This window comes from Sander vitreus, chromosome 14 (assembly GCF_031162955.1).
Source record: "Sander vitreus isolate 19-12246 chromosome 14, sanVit1, whole genome shotgun sequence".
NCBI classification, from domain to species: domain Eukaryota; kingdom Metazoa; phylum Chordata; class Actinopteri; order Perciformes; family Percidae; genus Sander; species Sander vitreus.
Window position 1 is genome coordinate 4378845 of NC_135868.1, and position 19283 is coordinate 4398127.

The 19283-nt window shown below is 44.4% G+C and overlaps 1 protein-coding gene across 7 annotated transcripts in view; it reads left to right on the top strand.

Annotated features, from left to right (window-relative positions):
- The first annotated feature begins 860 nt into the window (after positions 1–860).
- Positions 861–19283, top strand: part of chd4a (chromodomain helicase DNA binding protein 4a) — a 38283-nt gene continuing 19860 nt past the window's right edge. For 4 of the 7 annotated variants that reach the window (XM_078267183.1, XM_078267185.1, XM_078267186.1 and 1 more), the window contains exons 1-14: positions 861–1116; positions 1594–1757; positions 5177–5286; positions 6133–6375; positions 10817–10935; positions 11568–11833; positions 12963–13093; positions 13481–13619; positions 14655–14824; positions 16023–16256; positions 17513–17716; positions 17811–18019; positions 18934–19065; positions 19167–19266. In XM_078267183.1, coding sequence (XP_078123309.1) covers positions 1697–1757; positions 5177–5286; positions 6133–6375; positions 10817–10935; positions 11568–11833; positions 12963–13093; positions 13481–13619; positions 14655–14824; positions 16023–16256; positions 17513–17716; positions 17811–18019; positions 18934–19065; positions 19167–19266 — 2118 coding nt within the window. In that variant the 5' untranslated portion in view covers positions 861–1116; positions 1594–1696. Of the gene's footprint in view, positions 1117–1167; positions 1452–1593; positions 1758–5176; positions 5287–6132; positions 6376–10816; positions 10936–11567; positions 11834–12962; positions 13094–13480; positions 13620–14654; positions 14825–16022; positions 16257–17512; positions 17717–17810; positions 18020–18933; positions 19066–19166; positions 19267–19283 lie in introns of those variants that run through there. The other 3 variants (XM_078267187.1, XM_078267188.1, XM_078267184.1) reach the window with 2 other exon arrangements.

Here is a 19283-nt window from a genome sequence, read left to right on the forward strand (position 1 = left end):
AAGCAGCATGTGGAGCAAGCCAGTGTGTGTGTGTGTGTGTGTGTGTGTGTGTGTGTGTGTGTGTGTGTGTTAGCAGACAGCTTAGCTCAGCTGTTGGCTTGGCTCTTGTACTTCTGGGCTCCCTGTTACTTGTTTTTAGGGGAGAAAGAGGGGGAGTTTGACTACAGCTTGACCTATAACCTCCTCCCTGGAGGGCCGTGCATGTAACCTGACTTTTTAACCTCACTGACCTGCTCACAAGACCCCCCAGTCAGCCTACCTTGTTACCTTCATGTGTGTTGATGAAAAGATTGTGTATCATGTATATAAAGAATCCTTATATTTCAGCTCCCATATAGAAGAAAGGAGGGGTTACACCAGGGTTACCCCACTTTTGGTGACCCTAAGCTGCTGTTTAAAGGTGGACCTCAGCCTTTGCATTGCATCTGCATCCCGTGCAGCCAGGCTCATAGATATACAGTACAGTGCCTGTGCATACATGCAAACATGCACACTCAAGTTAAGCAGTCATGAGGCACACACAGTTGCCATGTGACGGCTTTTCCTTTTTTTTCTCCCCTCCTTTCTCCTATCTCTCTCTTTTTGGAGTTATGCTTATTGAGGGATGTCAGTGACTGCGCTCATTACTATTATGGGATGCCACACAGGGGTGGGAGGGGGGGTGAGCGTCTCCATGGTAACCTTGGTTGCTAAGGGAGGGGGTGGAGGTGTGGGGGGGGGGTGCATGGAAGAATGGGGAAGAGACTGTAGGAGAGGGAGGGGGTGGATTGACTATTATGGTCTGTACGTTGCAAGGTAACTATGCAGAGTGGGGGAGGGGTAACTGAAGTGTGTGTGTGTGTGTGTGTGTGTGTGAATGTGTGTGTGAAGGGGGGGGGATATTATGGGATGCCTGCCCCCTGATCTCTTTGTGTGTGTGTGCGCGCGCGCGGGGTGTGTGTAGTGTGCGAGGGAGAGAAAGAGGAGACGGCGTCGTGTGCACACGCTGCCCACAAAAAACACGGAAATATATTTAAATTGTACCGTTACCTTAACACAAAGAGCTTCCAAGTGTTGATGAATTTAGACAAAGTGAGCCCGGAGTTACTGTTTTGGGGAAGCTGTGTGAATCAAGTTGTGAGTATCTCAGTTTTTGGTTTTATTGTTTGTAAAAATTGTACTTGAGTCAGGGGGTTAAGATGGGTGAGATGGCCTCGGACGAGATATATTAAGATTGGATATTAAGTGTGTTAGCAGCTCGTTTCTTTCTAGTTTGACTCAAATCTGAAGCTGGCCGCCGGTCATGCTCGGCTAGCTCACATGCTAATGGCACGGTAACTAACGATTGTGGCAAAGATGGCATGTCAGTTGAACGTAGAGATGGAGTGAGTGAGGGCGCTAATCTTTGTGAGCTGTCCCACTTATTAGCTAGCTAGATAAAGTTGGATTTATTGTCCAAAGACGTCCATGTGGTGAGTGTTTGTACAGCTTTTACCGGGTGCTGTGTTTTGAATGTTATTTGGTGCTAAATATTCACTTCCGTTTTCTTTTTTTATTCTTATTTCCCTTGTCGAAACCTGCCCTCACCTTACTACACACCACGACCTGGGACAGACTCAAGATTGGGTCAGAACCCTGGATTATCCTAAAAACACATAACTTTATTTAGTTAGCTAAACTGTTAGCTAACTAAATAGAAAGTTTTCAGCTGTCCGCTATGTCTGGAAGCGAGGACGACAGAGATGATTATGGAGCTCCTGAGGACCGGTTATTGCACGGTAAGACAAGGATCATTTGTTAGCTGAAATTGCTAATGTTCACACTGGTTGTAGGCTAGCATTTATTTTTTACATTCATATCAATCATGTTTCGTTAGCAAAGCGCTCCGCTAGTCAATGCTAACTACCGGGTGCCAAAAACATGTTCCTAGGATGGCGAAGCCATAGGGACGGCATGACCCGCCCTACTCTTTCTCTGATTGGCTAGTACTCGTTGCCTGCTCTGGTTGGATTTGTTATCTTAAGGGTAAGAATGTCAGGGTGAGCAAATCAGAGGCTGAGAAAAGCCGAGTAGGGTGGGAAATGCCTTTGCCATCCTGGAGGGGAAAATACTCGCCTGCCGGGTAGCTAACGTCAGCGGCAACATTAGCAAAGTCGTTTTTTCCCCGCGATTGCACTGCTGTTTAAAACCTTAAAAAACACGATGTTACCCCCCAACCACAGCCAGAGGCGGTATGGCTGATGGTAGCTGCATTGTCGCGAAGTCACGCCAACTCACCGGCATTTCCCGGGGCCTAATGTTAGCCTGCTACCGGTATTATTTACGTGTCGATGACAAGATGGAGGCAGCCAGTTAGCTTGGAAGCTGGCGGATGACGTTCTGAAGCCTTCCACTCCTCGTGGCCGGCGCCTTCGGTTTGAGTGTGTGGAAAAAGTACAAATATTACAATATAGTTAAACATATCTAGCATCTTACCTTACCGTTTTATCTGTTCAAATAACGACTAATAACACATACTGGTGTGGTCGAAGATTGCATTGTTTACAGTTTGTATAATACTGACGAGCACGCGCTGCGTACACGGTGGAACCACTGAAGACAAGTAGTCCTGCAAGTTAGCTTTTAAGAGCTAAAAATCTATTTAAAAACTGCATTTCAATCTTTAAATGGCATCGACTTTTTATAAACACGTCAAGTGCATACTGCATTAACAAAATATGATGCTAACAGGGACATATACCGATCAAAATATGTGCAAAATCGTTACATGCAGTTCGATGCATCAGTGCTGGAAGAGGTTTTCCAGATCTTCTACTTAAGTAAAAGTGTAAAAAATACACTGTTACAAGTAAAAATGCTGCATTCAAAATATTACTCAAGTCAAGAGCTGGTTTTAATCACTTTATATACTGCAAGGTAGCTTAACCAATAATAATATATCAGGTTATATTATATTTTGTATTCATTTTCTATATCTGCAAAGTAACTAGAACTGTCAAAGTAAGAGTAAAAAGTGCAATATTTCCCTCTGAGATGTAGAAGTACAAAGTAGCATAAAATGGATTGTACATAAGTAGAGTGAATGTACTTAGTTACATTCCACTACTGAGATACGCATGTACTCGGGCAGAAAGTCACAAGCAGAGCTGCAACTAACTTTCATTGATTTAATCCTTTATTGCCATATCAACGTGATTTTTTTCATTTAGAATTTGTCATAGGGAGCTCCCTTAAACAAAGACAAAATAGTAAAGCCACTCACTCATATGCAGCACATAATACTAAGTATAAAACAGATACAATAATCACAAATGGGTAAAATAAAACACATAACACCATAGATGAAACGCCAGCACCTGTATGTAAATTGGCAGCAACATCAAACAACCTGCTAGATAAAGTGCTTCTGGTGCATTAAAAACATCTGCCTTATTGCACAATTATTTAACCTATGTTAAGGAGGCGGACAGCATCAGTATATGTGCTGTTCTGGAACCTGGACACTCTGGACTCAGTTTCATTATTGATTAATCACGTAATGCATCAAATGACCGACAATAATGTACATCACAGTTTCCCAGACTCCAAATTCATATGTTTTTAGAGGTTTGTTTTGTCCAACCAACAGCACAGAAGCCAAAAGATATTTATTTTACAATGATATAAAGCAGAGAAACGTGGCAGAACTTCACACCCGAGATATGGGAAGCAGAAAATGATTGCTGTCTGTGCTTAGAGATGGAAAAATGGTTGCCAATTTCATAATCTTTGAATTTTGATTTCAACAACAGATTAATCGAGTTATTCGTTTCCCCTCAAGTCAGACATTTTTGTGAGAAAATTGCAAAATCAGTTCAGGTTTCCATATGCCGTTTATTAAGATTACACATCGATATTTCAACATTTCCCTTTTTTTATAGCTTGATAGTGTTTTTTGCACAGCTGAGAATAGAGTCCCATCCCTCGCTTCTTTGGAGTTGTTCTGAGATTCAACTCGGTCAAAACTTTGAGAGAACCTTTTTTTTTTTTTTTTGCTATCCATCAAGTATGACAGAGCAGATAAGTCCAAGGCAAGTTGCAAATACTTGATTTTGGGACTGCCTCAAGTCCAAGTCTCTGGTCTACAGCTCAGGGCCCTGCTTCCTGATCTTACACCCACTGTTAGGATCATTAAGATGCTCCAGGAAAACGGGGCACTGGTTTCTATACAAAACTGCTATCGCAGAGCTCTGGATTTTTTTTTAAACAAAAACACACACACACACAGCTTGTCTCCTTTTTTATATGACCCAAAAAGCTCATCCCATTTTAAAGCATCTTCCTCGCCAGGTGCATCTTAATGGCTGCTTGCCATTTACTTTTAACCATAGTCAATTACATTAACAGGCTCTGAGTGCCACGCCGCTTCACTTTGGAGCCACTGAGGCAATGCCAAACAAACACTGGACTGGGATCCTCTCAGTCCTAAGGCCTGTGGGAGGGCGTGGTAAATTCTAACGACGAATCCGTTGTAAATTACAGTTTAAACCACCAGCGCGAAACTGATTTGAATCGGCCCCTTAAGGGCAAACTCGTAAAATGGAGTAGTAACCCAAACCACCTATCTTATCCTCTACTAGTCCTGGTTCTCGGGACTCCTGTGGGTTTTCATTCTAGCCATCTAATCATGCACCACTTAAATGTCATTTGACACCAAGTGAATGTGGTCGCAGCCTGGCGTGGGTGGACCGAGGGCTAAATGATTCCGCCCAAGTCCAGATGTTGTTCCCTGACTTGTGATGAAAAGTTAGTTGGTCTATGCAAAAGAAAAAAATGTGGCGCCCCGATCGTTACAATTCACACACAAAAAGGCCACATCAATCAGTCCCTCTCGAAATTAGTGACGACAGTAATCTTAAACAGAAAATCATCTTGATTGAGCCATAATGGAAACAGTACTACAGATTTTAAAACCAGGTACGAGTGGGAGAAGCTGCTCAATGACGGGACGTTTTTTTTACCTGCCGAATTGGTTGATTCAGTTAACAAACCGGGCCAGCCAAAGGTCACCCAGCGTGTGTATTTGTTTACAGCAGGATATGCAAGTGTCTGCTGATGCTATCTTTACGGCTCCCTGTTCAGTAATGGTATCACACGCCCTAATACACTGCCACACAGTTGCTCAACCATGAAATGTTTCCGCCGGCCTGATTTGCAGATGACGAGGATGAGGAGATCTCCGAGAACGAGACTCCGAAGGTGAAGAAGAAGAAGAAGGCCAAGAAGAGCAAAGAGAGCAAGGGCAGCAAGAGGCGGTCACGCAGAGAGGTGAGGGTGTGTGTGTGTGTGTGTGTGTGTGTGTGTGTATGTATATATGTGGGTTTGTGGAATGTATGTGTGTGTAATTTTGTGTATCCTTCGTGTGTTCGGTGTGTGTTTTTTTTTAATTTTTTTATTTATGTATGAAGTGAGCTTTATCTGCAGACACACAGCACACTCTAAAACTAAGGGATATTAGAGCTGCAACGGTCATTCAGCTCATGAGTGTCAAATAATGAACTGTTTTGATAATCAATTAATCATTAGTCATTTTTCATTCAAAAATGGCAGAAAATGCTGCTTTCAGCCTCAACTGTAGTGATGTCCTGCTGTTTTCTGTTAAACTGAATACCATTGGGGTAACAACAACGAAACAAGTTGAAATACATCGCCTTGGACGTTGAGAAACTAGGATGTGTTAAGCTTCACACAATTAACGCATGGCATCTTCTCATGTAGGCAAAACGGCAAACAATGTCAAACTTGCTCCTTATGATTGTAAAATACTCGCTGCTGCTCTTCCTGCTCTCATTTGGTAAAATTGAATACTTTTACACTCATATTTCCTTATTGTGCCTAGGTGTTTTTTGTAACATTAAGACACCTCAGATCTGTCTAACCTACTAAATTCTACGGAGATAGTTTTCCTCCGTAAAATACTTTTTCTATTGCATAGCTCTACTTGTACCATTAGAAAGGACAGTGGATTTTAAGGCGTTTTTTTTTTTTTTTTTGCTCTTGTAAGAGAATCTAGTCGTATTTCAGTGAGGAACCGGCTTCCTTGTCCCGGTCCCATTATTCTTGAGCATAACTGTCTCAGTTTGCTAACTTCTGTCTCTGCTCTCTGTGTTCCAGGAGCTGCCCATCAGCTCCCCAGAGGCCATGGATGTGGGCAAGGTGGAGGAGGCGGAAGACGGCGGCCTTGCCCAGCGCTCTGACAGCGAGGGCAGCGACTACACACCAGGGCGCAAAAAGAAGAAGAGAGCCAGCAGCGGCAAGGAAAAGAAGAGGAGCAGCTCCGGTGCCGAACGGAGCAGCTCCAAGAAGAAAGAACCGGAGCCCGAGGAAGACGACGATGACGATGACGACGACTTCTCGGTGAGGAACACCAGACGGGGTGTTTGAGGGGCAAAAATAATGTTGCAGTGAAGCTTCTCAACGCGTACATCTGCACTGATAATGGCTTTAATCTTAGAGATTTATGGTCGTGCGGAGGCTCCACGCAGAGCTTTCGCCATAGCCGACGTAAGTGGCCTGAAGTTTATACTTGTGCGTCGATCTCTTTAAGAGAATAGCAGGGCCGGCCTGCGTGTGTGTGCGTGAGGAGTGTGCGTTTGAGAGAGTGATGGGGATTAGTCTCCCCTGTGCTTTCTGACCACGGTCGGAAATCTGTAGCAGGAAAGGTTAACCCTCTTCTTGATTTCATGTTGTTCACGGAGAAGGAAAACACGGAAATGAGGAGGGGGGAGGGGGTGCAACGCTACCATGCCACGGCCAAGCGGACCAATCGCCGTGACGTGTAAGATTATTTTGAGAGGTGCATGTCAGGCTACGGGTAGGGTCCGTATCTCCACGCACCTACGTACGTACCCACAGTGCTGATGTAATGCAGAAGCATAAATTGGCCTTTTTAGGCAGGGAGCATTCTTGTTTTCTCTTGGGCAAATGGCTTCTTTTCGGTTAGTTAGTCGATATGCAATTGTCCGACCAAATTCTCATTTGTTGGACAATCGCTTGTGTTATTTTTGTAATGTAATCCGTGTGGCCACCAAAGCGGCCTTTCCTGCTGAACACGCCAGGCGCTCTTCTTTGGAAAAAAAGCCCAGTTGAACGTGTTTTGGAGGCACTACGTTTAAAAAAAATAAATAAAAATGATTCGGAAGTAAATATGTCGGCGCACAGTAGAGTACTGTGCCCTATGCTCTGACTGAAGGGAAGACTGAAGCACACAGGGAGAGGGGGATGGACCCGCCGGTCAATATGACCAGCAGTGTTCATTTGTCTCGGTTGTTACCGGCAATTTCCACTGGATGCGTAACTGTTCCGGAACGTCGACGGAGGCATTAGGTTTCCATTAAAGTCAATGTGTGTATTTCCACTGACTGCGGAACGTCTGCGCCCCGACTCCGTCCCAGCTCCGGCGGTCCACAGCCCTCCGGAGCAGATACGCAGAGCTTCTATTTTTGCCAGACGCGGGAGAGCTCTGCAGCAATTCAGCACACGGCAGATAGTGCGGGACAGGAAGTCGAGCACAGAAACAAAATAAAAATCAGGTTAATTTTCAAAGTAAAATCCACCGTGCTCACGGCGGATCATATTTCCCTGCACTACGCCTTGAAAACACAGCAGAGAGTTATTTCCCCTCTGATCCTCTGGATGGAAACAAACTGTTGTTGGTTTTGTGGTTCTATTCTACGTGAATTTGCGAGATATTGTGGGTCCTCGTGACTACAGCTGTCAGTCATGGCTGCAGCCATGCCGCAACAAATCTGGACCTGGTGGGTATTGACGGACGACGGAGCCGTTCCGCAGCGGAGCTGGTCCGCAGACGTTCCGCATCCAGTGGAAATCCACAGTTATTCAGCACTTGTACATGTAGGATGTGGCGGTTGGTCTTTGTGGTATGGCTTAGCACGGGTTGAATTAAAAGGTCTCCACTTTATTACCTCATGTCGATAATGGGACTTTGAGACAGTCTTCGTGTTGATGGATTGGAAGTGTTCAGTGTATGTTGATAGATTTTCAAAAACGAGCAGAAATGTCCCCAATATGCTTCTTGGACTGGGGGGAGAATGTCCAGTAGCACAGCGTCATCGTGCAAAATAATTCGCAGGGATGTAAAGCATGGTTTTCTAAATCATAAGGCTTAGGTGCAGCACCCGAGCCGTTTTTTTGGGGGGGATTTTAACTTTTGTTTCTTTGCTGCATGATGAGCGCCTGTCTGTGTACCTGTAAAGGAGTCGGTCCAGTTTGACAAACAAAGAGCAAACAGAGATGGTTAAACAAAGAGCTGGTGGACTCGAAGCCCAGTGGCCAATAGGTGTGTGTGTGTGTGTGTGTGTGTGTGTGTGTGTGTTGCTGTTACCATGGCAACCCCGCCTAGCACAGCGCTGCGCTCTTGACCCTTTTCCTTTTTGGTTAGATAATCACATTTTGATTCACTGACAGAGCCGCCCTCGATACATCCTGCAGCCAGTTCTGTAGGACGAAGAAATTGGAAGCAGGTTTTGGTGAAAGGGCTGGTGGTGCGGTTTACGTCAGACAGGGAGTGGCTGAAACTGCTGCTCACCTGCTCGGGGCCTTTTTAAACTTTGAGGGGATAAAGCTCTGCGAGAAATTGGTTTTTAATTTGCCAAAACATTTACAGGTGGTGTAACATGTACAGGGAAATACAGCAGGTTAGACAGTATAGCAGCTCAGCCGATCAATTAGTGTTTTATCGATTTTGACGTTTGAGTCATTTTCCAAGCAAAGATGCCGAACATTTTGTGTTTCCCGCTGCTAAATTGTGAGGTTTTGCTGCTTTTTTTGTTGTTGTTGTCTTTTGCGATCGTAAACTGGAAATTGTTTGTGTGTTTGGACGACAAAACGGAGCTATTTGAAGATGTGGTCTTGAGCTTTTTCACTATGCTCTTATATGTTATAGACCAAATTATTATTGCGTTAATCAAGAAAATAATTGGCAGATTTACATATAATGCAATTAATAGTTTCAGCCTTTTGTTGCTTTGATACGTGTGACTGTAAGAAGTGAAAGATGGACAATAGGGTCAAAGTTTAGGGGACCTAATATATTATTATATAATAATTATAACCTCATAACCCTGCAAATGTGGTCGAGTCGACGAAATCATTTCTAAATTAACCAAAAACAATTATTAATTCCAGGTAAAATTCAGCTGTTGTGGAAAAGCCCATGCTTCCGATATCTGGGTCATAATAATTTTGTATATGGTGAGGTAAAATAATGGCTTTTGCTGACGCACAGGGAGGGAACAAAGGGTTTTTTGTAGGAGGTGGATGGTTTGGCTTTTGTGAAAAACAACAACGTTTCCTAAACTCTACACGGGAACTGTGCCGTTTAGACTTATTGCCCCAGATCCAAAATGGAAAGCCACAGCGGGTCCCACGTGCTCGTCCCACAGCCAGTGCGTGATCCGCCGGCGCTGTAATCACCCGGCAGGATCTTCTGATGTAAAATGGGTTTGTTGTGAATAACAATGTTCAGAAAGACACATGGCACCAGTCATGTTGTCTGTTTAGCGCATATTGAATTATGGGCAGCAACAAAGGGTTAGGGCTTGTCTGCTAAGCCAGGTTCTCCTCCACACTCTGGTCACCTAATCAATTGATCAGATTAGTATTGATAACTATCCTCACTTACTGAGTTCAAGTGGTTGTCAGAGAACCTGCTGTGCAGTGTCTTCAGACAGAAAAAAAGTCTTTGATTCCAGCTTGTTAAATGTGAACATTTCTTCTCTCCTCTGTGACAGTAAAGAGAATATCTTGAGTCGTGGACAAAACGAGACATTTGAGGACGTCATCTTGGTCTTTGGGAAACACTGATCCACATTTTTCACCATTTTCTGATGTTTTATAGACCAAACAACTAGGGCTGCAACTATCGATTACTTTCATAGTCGATTTAATCGTTTTTTCCCCCTCAATTAAGCGATTAGTTGTCTGGTCTATACAATGTCAAAAATTGTGAAAAATGTGGATCAGTGTTTCCCAAAGGCGTAAGATAACGTCCTCAAATGTCGTGTTTTGTCCCCAACTCAAAAATATTCAGTTTACTCTCACAGAGGAGATAAGAAACTAGAAAGTATTCACATTTAAGAGGCTGGGATCAGAGAATTCTGACTTTTTGAAAAATTACTCACACCGGCTAATCGATTATCCAAATAGTTGGCGATTAATTTAAGAGTTGACAACTAATCGATTAATCGTTGCAGCTCTACAAACAACTAATCCATTAATCTAGAAAATAATTGAGTTAGACGCATAGCCCTTTCCACAGCCCACAGGGTACCACAGCCCTAGATGTGTGTACTGTGACAGCCTTGTGACTGTCTTACAGCTGCTGTGTGACCGTGTAATGTTATGTGAAAGTTATTAAGTTGATTAAATAGATTGGACAGATGGCCTTGGAACCAAGGGTCTAATTTTCGTGGTTGTTCATCTACAGGTTTTGTTTGTTAACGCGTGTATTCTGTCACATTTGTGGACTGTATTGTTTGTTTTAATTTACCAATGACTGGCTCCCATAAACCTTTTTTTTAAGGACTACTGTTTCTTAAGATGAACGGCGAGACAATTCCCAAATCCTGCAGTTTTCATTGTTTTACTTGCATATGATGATTATTTTACCTGCTGGTGTGATTTAGTAACGGCACAGAGAAACGTACAATGTATATTTACCAGCGTTCAGACTTTTTTTTTTTTCGTGCAGTTGTAGTCATGTTGTATATTAATCTTAAATGGTACGTTTCCCCTTGTCCCTCTGATGTTAATGAAGCTTATTGTTTGTTTCCCGTAGGAGCCAAAGTCTTCATCGCAGCTGCTGGACGACTGGGGCATGGAGGACATCGACCACATCTTCACTGAGGAAGACTACCGCTCTCTGACCAACTACAAGGCCTTCAGCCAGTTCGTCAGGTAGACGCGCTCTTTTGCACTTGAACAAAGCTCCTAATGTGCTGGAAAAGTATCTAACAAAACCACTGGCCGATGGTGCCAGAGAACGCTTCACATGAGAAATGTGAATGTTGGCTTGTCTGGAGATAAATGGCCGGATGTCGGTCACCTTCCACTTTCTTCCTTGTGTTGGCGTTCTAAACTCCTGGTGGATTTCTGAGGACTATGGTTAACTGCTCCTCAGATCTCTGCAGGGTAAATCCAGACAGCTAGCTAGACTATCTGTCCAATCTGAGTTTTCTTTGAACGTGCACATGTTCCACCAAAACAAGTTCCTTCCCGAGGCTATTTTGCATCGGCACCGTCACTGTGTATGGCACTTGGCCAATAAACCAGAGCACGTTTTTCCTCCATCCCGGAATGCTGTGTGGACTAGCCAGAAGGTCTGGCAATGCGAGAGTAGTAGATAAATATCCTGTGTTGCACTAGTTGGCTGTTCTTTTTCATACTCTTATGACCGTTTTTGGAAGTAAAATTGAGCTAATATTGCACTTGCCGAAGTCTGCAATCCGCAAAATGTGTCAAATATCCACTGCGATCGTGTTTGGTTCACCAGACTGTATTTTTAAATGTGGGTTTTCCCTCACCTCCAGGCCCCTCATCGCAGCCAAGAACCCCAAGATCGCCGTGTCCAAGATGATGATGGTTCTGGGCGCCAAGTGGCGCGAGTTCAGCACCAACAACCCCCTGAGAGGAGCTGCGGCCGCCAACGCAGCCCTGGCCACCGCCAACGTACCGGCGGCGGTCGACACCATGGTGGCGGAGGTCGCCCCAGCTCCCGTAGCCCCGCCTGCCCCGGTAGAGCCTCAGCTGCCCCCTCCACCGCCGCTACGCAAGGCCAAGACAAAGGAAGGCAAAGGTACAGTAGGGAGGAGGCATTGAGTGTCATTTCCCCGACTGGATAGACAACCAACCAATCAGAGCTTTTGTAGGTCGGGATTAGAAGACAAGGTTTACAATACTTATGTCATTGTCAACAAATTCCGCTAAAAGTCCAAAACCAAGTTGTTAGTCCATCTCACAATACTTTCTGACTTCCTGTCAGGGAAAGGGAAATTAGGCTAAACCATAGACAGTATATAGCATGGCCCAACAGATCCCGCTGCTCTGGACGGAGACCAGTGAAGGATATTAGAATCACTTTTCCGGTGAGTGCTGAGCGTTACTGAGCAGCCTCCCACTGAGCGAGACGACGTAGATGTTACGTGAGCAACCTGTCTGAAAGTTGGAAGTCTTCTGGTAGCTGTGCCAAGAGAAATCTCAATCATTCCCAATCTTGCAGAGACGGAGAGCGTAGGTAAATGTAAGGAGATAACATAGACACAGGCTAATTATTGCTAACTAAAATGCTAGTTAACATTAGTAATTAAACTTAAACAGCTAATGGAAGTCCAAACTGCCTGCGAGCTTCTCCTGTACTATACGGTCATTCCTCTACTATGCGACAGTAAGTCGCGTGGTTATGACACAGTCGTTAGCCTATTTTTACAAAAACGTCTGCTATGGAGCCATAACGTGAGGTACAAGGTAATGGAGCCTTTTATACATTGTCGTGTTTCTTTAGAAATAAACAATGGACAAATAGAGTCTTTAAACGCTTCAGATGTAAAGTTATTCGCTGTCAAAGTGACGTCAAAATGAATGGCAGTCAATGGAATGCTAACGTCAGGTGATCGCTTTGTAGCATCAAAATGGCGCCATAGGAGGTTTGAGTTCTGAAGCGAAGCTTACCCCCTTGGGCTAAACACAAGAAAAACACAGAATTGTCAAATGATATTCCACGACCTGAAATATCAAAGCTGGGTTGGGATATCACATCCTGAGTATCGGACATTTTTCTGCTAGAAGAGGACGTTTGGGGTAATTTCCATCACTGTTAAGGGAACAACACAGTCTGAACAGTTTGTTGATTTCCGGCTGATCTTTATTCTAATTTTTCCCAGCCCTGTGCGAGACTGACCCCTGCCTTTCTGTTTTTGTGTCGGCAGGTCCCAACGCCCGCAAGAAGTCAAAACCTACACCTAAACCACAAGACAAGAAGAATAATGCCAAGACCAAGAAAGTGGCTCCTCTCAAAATCAAACTGGGAGGCTTCAACAGCAAGCGGAAACGCTCATCGGTACGATTCCGCCTCTCCTTCTCTCTTTCTCTTGCTTCTTGCAAACACTTAAATACAGTTGAGATGCGTTGCGACCGTTTTAGAGCCGCAAGTTAAAATTCTCTGATTCCAGCTTCTTAAATGTGAATATTTGCTGGTTTCTTCACTCCTCTGTGACAGTTAACTGAATATGTTTGAGTCGTGGACAAAGGACAAGATTTCAAGACGTTATTTAGTGCTTTGGGAAACACCGATTTGACATTTTTTCACCATTTTCTGACATTTTATAGACGACAAACAACTAATCAAGGAAATGATCCCCAGATTAATCCACAATGAAATGTATCTTTAGTTGCAGCCCTAAACTCTTGTTTTTAATACAAGACGCTTGTCTCTCATGTTGCGCAGAGCGAGGAGGATGAGCCTGAAGTAGACAGTGACTTTGAGGACGGCAGCATGAACAGCGTCTCCGTCTCAGAGGGATCAAACAGCCGCAGCAGCCGCAGCAAAAAGAAGCCGTCCAAGAGCAAACCCAAGAAAAAGAAAGGTACACGCGCATGCTCTTGTTGTACGAGACAGCGCTAAAATGAAGCCTCTGCTCTTAAATTCAGTCGTCGTCTTTGTCTTTTTCATGGTTTTTAAAAAAAAAGAAATTAATTTTTTTTAATTCTCTTTCAGTTTCTTTTTCTTTTCTCCTCTTACGGGGACATTGAATACACACTCTGTTTTGTGTAACCTGCGGGAGTTGAACCCGTTACCCTGGTTGTTTCATGCTCTGTGTGGTGAGTCCGAGCTCTACCTGTTGAGGTGTGAACGGCTGCAGATAGAGCCTGCAGTTAGCGGATTAAACACACAGTGGCCAACGGTAATTACTGCGTGCAGGGTAAAGCATTAAAAGTCTGTGGAATGCACAACAACAACAACAACAGGAGGAGGTGTATGTGCGCACACACGCATGAGTCACTGTGAGTCAGCTGAATTATGAGTATATTTAGAAAGACGAGATCTTGGTCTGGGTTGTCGCCTACTTGCACATCCTCTGTAGCCGCTCAGACCACGTCACAGATGAACTGAGGTTCTTAACTGTGGAAATCATTTCAACGGCAGTTGGTGTTTGTTGAGGACCCAAGGTGAACATCAGGCTAACGCATAACCCTTGAAATCTGACATTTGGGAAGGAAACGCAACATACTTTGTGTGTATTTTTGGCAAATGCATCATTAAGAAATACTATAACTTCTCTGACAAAATGTGAAACTTGTTTATTGTTGAGTTTTAGCTTTATTTCACCCTGCTTTAAAACGCTTTAACCACATATTGAGGAACGAGCAATAAAGATGGATTTTACCTGCCAAAATGGATGTTTATATTTTCACCGCTTCAATTTCAGTCTGTCGGTGTCGATGAGGAAACGTGTTGTTGAAGGGGGGGGGGGGATGAGTCACAGAGCACACAGCAAAATGTCACAAACGCTGAGCCTGGATCCGCCGCACATATCGCACCCCGTGTCTCGGGTTAAATGTGAGATGTTCGGAGGGGTTTAAATTAAAAAAAAAAAAAAATTGTTTTCTCTCTAAATCAGAAGCCGAGGAGGGCGACGGCTACGAGACCGACCACCAGGACTACTGTGAGGTTTGCCAGCAGGGGGGAGAGATCATCCTGTGTGACACCTGTCCCAGAGCGTACCACATGGTCTGCCTGGACCCCGACATGGAGAAAGCCCCCGAGGGCACCTGGAGCTGCCCACACTGTGTAAGCATTTACTCTTAGGGCTGGGCGATAGGGAGAAAATCAGATATCACGATATTCTTGACCAAATGCCTCGATATCGATATTGCAGCAATATTCTAGGGTTGACAATTGGTGCTTTGACAAAGTATCGTCACACTTAGATTTTAGATAATCATCAGTGATGTGGACATAATGTCTAAGTGGGGAAAAGGCAAATAACAGAACAGCTAGAACAGTCTGGTAAGTTCAGAAAATCACTTTACTGTAATGCAGCCTTTAAAACCAGTAAGGAAGGAATACCTACAAATTATCTTTTTGAGTGTTAAACATTTGCAAGTCAAGGCAAAAAATAAAAAAGTCACTTCTCAAACATCGACTGCAGTGTAATCCACTTTTTGCGCATCTAATGTTCAGTAGGTTCCAAACACACACAGACCCTGTTTCCACATGGTTTTAAAACGTGTTTCGGTGATACCAACGCGAGGACAGCCGAGACACGTTTTCACACCTGTGTCCCCAGCTGACCACTCGTGTTCAGATTTGCCTACATCGCTTCCCGATAGAACGTTAAAGGGCCCGGCGTGCAGTTATTAACGTCCACGCTCTCGCCAGTCATGTTGGCGTCTGTGTCGGTACAGCTGGAGAAATCGCTATCGGCAGAATCCAACCCATGTCCTCTCATCGGGCAAAACAATGCGAGTTATAAAACGGGCAGGTTATGGGTCGCTGGCGTGCTGTCACAAAAACAACCACCACGTTCCCTCATCGATGACTTGTTTTCCTGTCAGCACACATCTGCGTTTATACAACACAAGATGTGGGGTCAAGTGCGTCCCACACTATCCCGGCAAAGGGTTGGAGTTATCGGATCACAATGCGTCTTGGTGGCTGTTTACACTTACTATTTAGCGCTGTCCACTTGTGATCTGATGGCATTTTAAGACACACTTTAAAACCAAGTGAAAAACGGGGTCATAGTTTCTCCCAAAGTCCCGAAACTACAACAACCTCAATCCAAGTATTGGCTGGAAAAATGAGACTTCAGATAAAGTTGCACGAGTAGAAAGATTCAGCAGACGGTTTGGGCAGGTCTGAGCGTCTCAAATGGCCTCAACATAATAATAATAAAACGTCTTAAAGACAGAAAACAAGGTTTTATTTTGCCGCAGTTAAACAGAACAGAAGCTTTTGTTTTTACGAGCTTTTCCTTTCATTCCAGGAGAAGGAGGGCATCCAGTGGGAGGCCAGGGAGGAGGTGTCGGAAGGCGAGGAGGACCTTGGCGAGACCGGAGAGATGGAGGAGGACGACCACCACATGGAGTTCTGCCGAGTGTGTAAAGACGGAGGAGAGCTGCTCTGCTGCGACTCGTGCCCCTCGTCGTACCACATCCACTGCCTCAACCCGCCGCTCCCAGAGATCCCTAACGGAGAGTGGATCTGCCCCCGCTGCACGGTGAGTCGCCAGCAGACCCTCGGGGTCAAAGGGCGGTGATGGATGTGACGTTTCGACCTGTCGGAGTCCTGACAGCTGACTTACTGGGGGGAAAAAAAAATTCATTGATCCGGTTGATGTATGGATCCATTATTTCTGTGCTTGTTTGGGTCAGCGTGGCCTGATCAGTGGTTTTTAACAATCATGGTTTCATTCCACAACTCAAGAAACCAAAGCAGAGGTACATGAAGTGTAACCAGGGACCCGTGAAGCAGATTTAATTGCATTCCTCTTGCATCTTTTACCACAGCAGCTAAATATTTTTTGACGTTAAGTGGTATAGTCATGAAAATTCTGAGTTTTGAGAAAACCTGAGATAAAAATCTGTGAAGGTTCTCAGTCGTTCAGGTCATAGGTATCCAAGGAAGGTTAAAAAAATAAAAAAAATATGTCTTAAGTTGCTTGAGGAGTTTCATCCAAGAGAATTCTTCAGTTCTGACTGAACGCTAGGGAAACCAAGCTATCTAACCTCTGTGGGGTCGCTGTCAGGACGATCCAGGCCGCTTCCTTCGTTAGTGCTCCTGGTCGTCGTAACGGACGGTCGTTATGGTCGTTGGAGACACCCGAGGCCAAGTCTGAACGACCTTTTTGGTTGGCATTCTCGCATGATGCCATTTCTTTCCTTCTTCTTTTTGAATATTTTCAAATTTTCTATTTAAGGAAATGTACATAAACTCACAAATCCCTTCCCTGACCCACCCACTTACAAACTAAGGAAGACCCTCAAAATGAAGGGGTTAATTTTATAAAAAGTAAAGCGACAATATAGCTTGTCCTGACGACCAGTGGCGTATCAATTCAAATTAGGTCTGCTAAATCAGTCGGCAAGGTATCCATACAGGCTGCCAAATCTCGAGAAATGTTATATTCATTTCTAAGAGTATATGTAAACATTTTGTGGAATACACTTGAAAGACTCCATCTCGCAATAGGGAGATGGGAATCCGACTTCCACGTGATGGCTATGCACTTCCTGCCAATGCACAGGGCTATTGTAAGAAACTGCTTTTTGGAAGCTTCTTAACTGTGCAACTAGTGGTTGTAAAGTTCCCTAACGAGCAGATTTGTGGATCTAGTGGGGAGGGACATCCAGTGAGCTTTGTCACAATGTCACTAAAGTCATGCCAGAGTGTAGTGAGCACGGTGCCAATTTTTGGGCGTTTTTGAAAGAAAAGGGTAAACACTGTAATATTAATAGATTATTTTTTTTCCCTCAGTGTCCATCCATGAAAGGGAAAGTCCAAAAGATCCTGACGTGGCGGTGGGGCGACGCTCCTCCACCCACGCCCGTCCCCCGCCCTCCAGACCTCCCGGCCGATTCCCCCGACCCCGCCCCGCTGGCAGGGCGGCCGATGAGGGAGTTCTTCGCCAAGTGGTCCAACATGTCATACTGGCATTGCTCCTGGGTCACAGAACTCCAGGTGTGTGGAACACGCACGTAAACAAACACTGTATTTGACCCTGTTTCGTATGCCGTTTCTAACCGTCGTGGCCCCCCCCCCCTTTCCTTTCTAGCTCGAGCTTCATTGTCAGGTGATGTTCAGAAACTACCAGAGGAAGAACGACATGGATGATCCGCCGCCCATCGACTTTGGCGAAGGAGAGGAGGACAAGAGCGTTAAGAGGAAGAACAAGAACCCTATGTATGCAGAGCTGGAGGAGAAATACCTCCGCTTTGGAATCAAGATGGAGTGGCTAATGATGCACCGCATCATCAACCACAGGTCAGCACACACACTTGAACCACACACAAACACGCACACACACACACACACACACACACACACACACACGTTTTAGAGATGAGCTTTCATGCTACAACTTTACTCGTAGGAAGAAGAAAGGCTCTTCTAACTGTTCTGAGTTACTATATCCCAGGATTGGTACATTTATTAAGTATGACATAATTAATTTGGGCTTTTATCCAAAACTCTTTCAAATACATGAGAATGTCTACTTCGTTGTGCAATATTTGAGATATTGTTGTCATGAATCCTCTTAGATTAAGGTATTAGGACAGCACTCCAATGTAATGCTTCTTACAAGGGCTGCACGGGATGAGGAAAATATGCAATATTCAATAATGTTGAGTATCGCCATAACGATAATACTTGAAATGGAACAGATATAAAAGAGTACTCAGTTCTGCATTTCTGCTGCTGTCAGTATTTTGCTAAAATACAACAAATTGTTCGTTGGATGTAAAATTAATGAAAGGAAAACATTTCCAACATTCTTTTATTACACATTAAATTGAATATAAAAGGCCGACTAAAAAAAGAATGACAGGTACATTTTAAAGTGCAGTTTGCTACAGATTCTATTTTCTTTCAACTAACATAAAGAAATATGTGCGTGTCTTTCGTGATTATTGTTTATGGCGCCAGTTAATTGTGATTTTAAAAAAAACAAAACAAACGGATATATTTTGCAGCCCTACTTTTACGACGGATGTTTCGGGCTGCGCCCTTCCTTACCGGCAATTTCCACTGACTGCGGAACGGCTGCGTTCCGACTGCGTCCCAGCTCCGGCGGTCCGCAAACAACAATTTGTCATGAATCATCTGCCAAACATGAAAACAACTTTTAGATTAAATTGAAATTTTCCTCCCCCTTTTTTTTGCTGTGTGTTTTCCAGCGTGGACAGGAAGAACAACGTCCACTACCTGATCAAGTGGCGAGAGCTGGCGTACGATCAGGCCACCTGGGAGGCCGACGACATGGACGTACCGGAGTTTGACACCTATAAGGTGCAGTACTGGAACCACAGGTGAGATACAGACGCAGAACAGCAGCTTTTAAACTGCAGTGTGATCCAGAGAGACACTCTACTCTGCTAAGCTCTACTCACCGCGCGCACGTTTGTTTCAGAGAGCTAATGATGGGAGACGAGGGGAAACCTGGGAAGAAGATCAAGGTGAAAGGAAGAGTGAAGCGGCCCGACAGACCTCCTGAGAACCCCGTGGTCGATGTGAGTCCAAAGTTTTT